This window comes from Ruditapes philippinarum, unplaced genomic scaffold (assembly GCF_026571515.1).
Source record: "Ruditapes philippinarum isolate M1 unplaced genomic scaffold, ASM2657151v2 ctg26435_1_1_1_1, whole genome shotgun sequence".
Taxonomy (NCBI): Eukaryota; Metazoa; Mollusca; class Bivalvia; order Venerida; family Veneridae; genus Ruditapes; species Ruditapes philippinarum.
The window spans coordinates 1-6,238 of NW_026861199.1; the positions used below are offsets into that span (position 1 = coordinate 1).

The 6,238-nt window shown below is 30.8% G+C and overlaps 1 protein-coding gene across 2 annotated transcripts; it reads left to right on the forward strand.

Annotated features, from left to right (window-relative positions):
* The first annotated feature begins 585 nt into the window (after positions 1–585).
* Positions 586–3,444, forward strand: LOC132714839 (uncharacterized). Of its 2 annotated transcripts, none has more exons than XM_060697756.1 (2): positions 586–1,161; positions 2,761–3,444. In XM_060697756.1, the coding sequence occupies exon 1, from the start codon at positions 718–720 to the stop codon at positions 1,156–1,158; it is 441 nt and encodes a 146-aa protein (XP_060553739.1). In that variant the 5' UTR covers positions 586–717; the 3' UTR covers positions 1,159–1,161; positions 2,761–3,444. The 2 variants fall into 2 exon arrangements, 1 of the variants encoding a protein (XP_060553739.1); XR_009623615.1 differs by lacking the exon at positions 586–1,161 and adding an exon at positions 1,168–2,570.
* Positions 3,445–6,238: the final 2,794 nt, after the last annotated feature.

The following is a 6,238-nucleotide window of genomic DNA, read 5'->3' on the forward strand; positions in this document are numbered from 1 at the left end:
AATCAATCAATTTAATTAATTCGTTCTTTTTGTTTAATTATTGTTTTATTATCTACTATTAATTAAAACATAAATAAATAAATAAATAAATTAATTAATAATTAATTAATTAAATTAATTTATTTATTTATTTATTTATTTATTCATATAGTTATTTACTTATCTTAACTAATTTATTCATCCCTTTTTTTATTTGTTTATTTATTACTAATTTAAAAAATAAGTAAAACTTTAAAATCTTCCTATCATTAAATGCTAAATTAAATGCTATACATGTATTTTACGAGTAAATTACATGTTTATTTTTTTAAGAAAGCAAAGATGATTATCTTTCACCTATCTCCCACTTCAAACAACTTTTCTTTGCCCATACTGAAGTAATGGGTAATTTGGAAACACATCCCGGTAAATATAACAGTTATATTGTTAAAGCGGAAAATGTTATATGATATTTTCGTTAAGATTTCTAAGCATAATATTAAAATGAGAAAAAAGGTAAATGTAAGTTATATGTATTTACACACGTTGCCAGGCAACTTTCCGCGTACATGGTTGAGCGGGGTTATGATTGTCGCCTGTGTTTGATTTTGGCGGGGATGTGCACGTGAAAAGTATGATACATGTATATGTACTTTAGGTGTGTAAAATAATCATTCGAGGATTTGCTTTTCGGCTGTTCAGACGAGTTTTATCTTAACTTTTCATTTAAATTCAAGAATGAACTCGGACAGTTTATATGAGATAAAATCGTATTTTGATGCTAAGTTTGCAGATTTTAAGAAAGGGATATGCAAAGGAAGTGTTGTCAAAACTCAAAAATTCACTGTTTTGAAAAACAAAGGGAATCAGATTCAGTTGGATCATAACTGTGAGCTGTTGGATTGCATCGTTCCAATTAGCGGACTGATTGAGTCAGGAGAACACAGTGAGGCGCTCGAGTTGTGTGAGACTGCCAAGGAAAAGATTGAACGTCGCAATAAACTGATAAAACTGGCAGACAAGTCACCTAGTGGTTGGTTGACTGTACACGAATATGAGCAAGACGATTTAGCCAGCGATGATGAGGATTCAAAGAGAATTAAAAAGGCTGAGAAAGCAGCTGCGTCCATTATCAAAAACAGCGCAATGAAGCAAAGAAAGCGAACAGAAGGTTCATAAATGGTAAGTTTAGTTTAGTCAGTTTAGTATGCAAAACAATTAAACACGTGATAGAGTGTAAAGCTATGGGTGTCCTGATTGTACTAAGGTGGCAGTCTGCAGCTTACTGGCCTTTATTATTTGAAGATAACAGTTTTACAGGGAAAAACTATGTTAAGGATGTCTTAGAATTTTGTGACAGAAAAAGATATGTTGATGGTAAAAATAAAAGATCTCTTTTTGGTTCTAGAAAGTTTAAGGGATTTGTTTTGGCAGTTAAACTTGATTCCAGATCATTGAAATAATTATCACGTTAAATTTGTAATTAAGTATTACCGGAAGGACTATTTAATTTCATGGGTAGACGGTCGGAAGGACCAAAGTCTGGCCGGAAGGGCCTCAGTCTGGCCGGAAGGGCCTAAGTATGGCCGGAAGGGCCCAAGTATGACCGGAAGGGTCAGGACATATGCTTATGTGAAAAAAAAAAAAAAAAAAAACCTATTTCTGCAGAAATTATTGGATATATGTTTTTATTACATGACAAAGATAATTGTTCTTTATATCATTTAATATCAGTTGCAATTGTAATCATAGGGTTTTCAGGATTTTTGAGGATCGAATAACTGTTAAATTTTAGATGTACTGACGTTACATTCAATGATGATTACTTAAGTTTGTACATACGGTCTAGTCAAACTGATCAGTTAAGTCGTGGTTCTTCAGTTGTTATTTCAAAATCAACTGGTGTTACATGTCCATATACATCATTAAAACTTTATTTTTCAAAGGCTGATTTATCAAACGATAGTGAAGAGCATGTTTTTCGGGCTTTATCTTCGTGTAAGAAATCTAACTCTTTTAGATTAAAGAAAGGAGGTTGCTTATCTTATACTCGAGTTAGGGAACTGTTACGTGAGATGCTTGTCGAAGTAGGCTTAAACCCTAATGATTATGGGACTCGCATTTTAAAACGCGGTGGCTCTACCGCCAGCGCTGTTTATAATGTATGTGATAGACTTTTTAAAAAGCACGGGGATGGAAAAGTGAGCATGCGAAGGACGGTTATGAGTCTGAGGATATTAATTCGATTCTCAGCGTTTCTAAAAATCTAGGATTGTAATTCAGTTTCGTTTCAGTTAATAGCGTTATTTGTCCCGTACTTTAAAATTCGACGCTGGAACAATCGCTCTTAGCCAATTGCATATAAATTGTTTATTTGTTTTGTTGTAGTGTAGTACATGTAAGTTGAAGGGCTTAAGCTTGTAAATGATTTATGCTCGGTTGAAAGAATTGAATTAGAGCATAAATGTATTTACACACGTTGCCAGGCAACTTACCGCGTACATGGTTGAGCGGGGTTATGATTGTCGCCTGTGTTTGATTTTGGCGGGGATGTGCACGTGAAAAGTATGATACATGTATATGTACTATAGGTGTGTAAAATAATCATTCGAGGATTTGCTTTTCGGCTGTTCAGACGAGTTTTATCTTAACTTTACATTATTTAGAAAATTGCGGTAGTTTATGTAGATTATAATGTCGTAAGATACACGGTTTTTTCAATCATTGTGTATAAATATAGTATTTAAAAATCAATGCATATAAACAATCTTGTTTTTCTAGTTTCAGATTCTGATGTATGATATGCCAGGAATGCTTGTTTAAAAAAAATAGATGTTTCGGGGGACGAGAAGACGTCCATGCTGGTCTTGAGCCACAGGATCTTCCCACCTCCCCCTCCTAAAAATAAGTAAAAGGAGTTAGGGTTGGGTGGCCTGCTCGCAGCATCCCGATTTAAGAGTTCATGAATATATTATATGATTGTATTTTTGTATGTGTATACTTTATTGTAAATTCAAACATTGAATAAAGGAGTGATTATTATTTAAATTTATGAGGCATTTTTCTTTTCTCGTTTTTGTTTTTGTAGAACAATTAAAGTAACAGGGTCATTTTATCAAATTACTAATTATCTTTAATCATGTGCCGAAAACATGTGTCTAACAGTCAAGTTTTCTTTGTGAATTAGATTTTTCAATTAAAGATGTTATGTTATTTGTTGTATGGGTTTCCATTTTTGTTAGTTAACGACCTATATGCCTGTCATGAATGACATCTAATGAGTAAATATGTTTGTTGTTTTTTTTTTTTCGTTTTTTTTTTTCGCTGAATGATACGAAATCAGTTTGACATGTCATTTGTTAATCTTTTGTGTATAATGTCATAGTGGTTTTGATACGAATAAGTTCTGTTTCTTTCTGTGTATAAAATCGTCAAATAAACGGCTGGAACAACCACTCTTAGCCAATTGCATATAAAGTGTTTATTTGTTTTGTTGTAGTGTAGTACATGTAAGTTGAAGGGCTTAAGTTTGTAAATGATTTATGCTCGGTTGAAAGAATTGAATTAGAGCATAAATTTTAGTATATTATACATGAAATTATTTTTTCTCATTTTAATAACATCCGGGCAAATAAACATAATGTTTTTTAATGAAAAAAAAACTGATTTGATGTCAGTATTTAATATTTATATGAACTGTGAAGTTTTATTCTTCTTCTTCTTCTTCGTATTATTATTATTATTATTATTATTATTATTATTATCATTATTATTTGTTTATTGTTGTTACATTTTATTTCATTTATCACAATAAAAATTATATTTCTTCACTAGTTTTATTTTTCTAAAAAAAGGTGATAGTTAATGTAAGATAGCTTTTAACTTGTTTTTTTCTTCTTATTTCTGTTGTCTATTTACTATATATTTTCATTATAACAATATGATGTATGATGGAAAATTCTAAATAAAGAAACGAATTGTCCCATTAAACCAAATGTTTGCGTTATTTTACTACACTCCATTTTGTCATTGATCATATCTTCTTCATTGAAACAGGTGTAAACCATATATCATGAAAGTATTTTCTACAACATATTAAATAACAATTAAAAGCACAGACCATACTAACGCATGAGGAATGTGGAGAAAAACGTTTCATGTATATTCATTTTATTGCACAGTATTAGACAATTTGAGGACACTTATACTGATTCCGGAGAATAAACTGCAAAATGACAGCATTACTTACCATTTTAAAAGTATAAAGAAATATATTCTTCTATGTATACATGTATTAATCAAATAACTCCGAACAACATTTTTCATTATTATCTTTCGAAAATAAATCCATTTAAAAAGATAGAGGACTATTTTCCGCAAGACGGACAGGTACAAGGCGTTTCGTCTGAGGTTTAAAAGATAGGGGAATTGTTCCTCTATGTCAAATCTCTCTCTGCATGTAAATTTGTTCCTGAAAAAGAGCCTGTAGGTCGACCCCCAGAAAAAGGACATCTGGAATTTCCTTTTTTATTCTGGAACGCATTAACCACTTTGTCATTCTTCCGTGTTTTCCCCTAGCACCCGACAAACATTTTAGTATTTCCGCCTGACGGATTGGCCCTTCTCGATATCTGGATATATCACACATACTAACTCACTCACTCACTCAACCAAATACTCACTCTTTCACTCACACACATAATCACTCAATCAACCACATAATCTCACATACTCACTCACGTACTCACTCACATACTCACCCATTCACTCACTCACATACTCACTCACTCACTTAACCACATACTCACTCACTCACTCACTCACATAATCGCTCACTCAACCACATACTCACTCACTCATTTACTCACTCAATAATAAAGATAATCTTAATTAAATTTCTGATGTTAAAATACACTTATGCAATATTATGAAATATATTTCTGATAGAATAACATAAATTAAACGAACATGCAAGCATTTATTGAGTTACAGAACTAGTTGATAATGCGAGCTTTAGATAAATATAATGAGTGAAGTTAGCGAAAACCCTTACAAATGATTGTATAACATGATGTGTATGATACATATGTTATTATTTATTTTTTTTGCAACAAATCAGGTAAAATTAAATTCGTCAGAGTATTAAAAGAATTTAGATAGAGGAAATTAAATCACTTTCTTACTTTAAATAGTTTCATTTTATACATTATTTTGAAGTAATTAATTTATTACTTGTAACTTTTAGTATGTAACCAAATGTTAAATCGTGTATTAAAAAAGTCAATATATCAAATAGCAAACATACAGCTATTTTCATATCAATGCTATAATGGCAATACAAATCACAACAAGGTAAAACATATCGACAATCGTTACAAACTTTTTATCCGATATCTAGATATATACGCTGACCAACCCGATATCACAAATAGTTCATCTGGGTTATTCAGGCTGTCCGTTTCAAACATGATAACTTCATCTTTGTGTTATATGATAAAATGGTTTTGCTCTTGAAAGTTATTTTTGCGGAAAATTATAGTTCAATGTTTGCGACTTTCACATGCTTTATTGTTTTAAACCTTGGATTATAAAATCATTAGGTCTCGGGTGAGTTGCTTTTTGTGTTATAATTCTCTATTTTATGATGAAAATGAACATCTTGTTTGTAAGTTTAACTGCATACAGTCAAAAACAATTTTGTTGCAAGCAATACGACGTAAGATAATAAAACTGGTGCAAACACTTTCTTTTATTCTGTCTAAATTATATTTCCAGTAGTCCTACAAACAACATTTTGATATGAACATGTATTTGATAATATTGTAGGAAACTCGTGTTGTTAAAACCACACATGTGTTCTATAAACGAAAAATAATGCAATACCAAAACAATTTAAAGACAATGTTTCAAAGCCAAAAAAACACTATGGTTATTTTATAAGATATTTTTAAACCGTTAGAATGTCACAAACATGTGTAAATCATAACAATATGTTGCATTCATTCATTTATCATTTATTTTTTCATACATTCATTTATTTATTCATTGATTTGTTTTTTTTTGTTTTTTTTTTGTTTTTTTTGGTTTATTTTGCTTTTTCAGCAACATTATTTTATGCCAGCAAGAACGTGCAAAATGCTTTTATAAAAAATGTATTGCAGTTTTAACGGCTCACCTATTTATTATTTATTTTAATAATTTTCTATCAACATAATATATGTCTACTAATTGAAAGCAGTGTACATGCATGCAAATTGTA

What these genes read in the sequence shown, in the direction of transcription:
- LOC132714839 (XM_060697756.1), top strand. Translation starts at nt 718, where the DNA reads ATGAACTCGGACAGTTTATATGAGATAAAATCGTATTTTGATGCTAAG.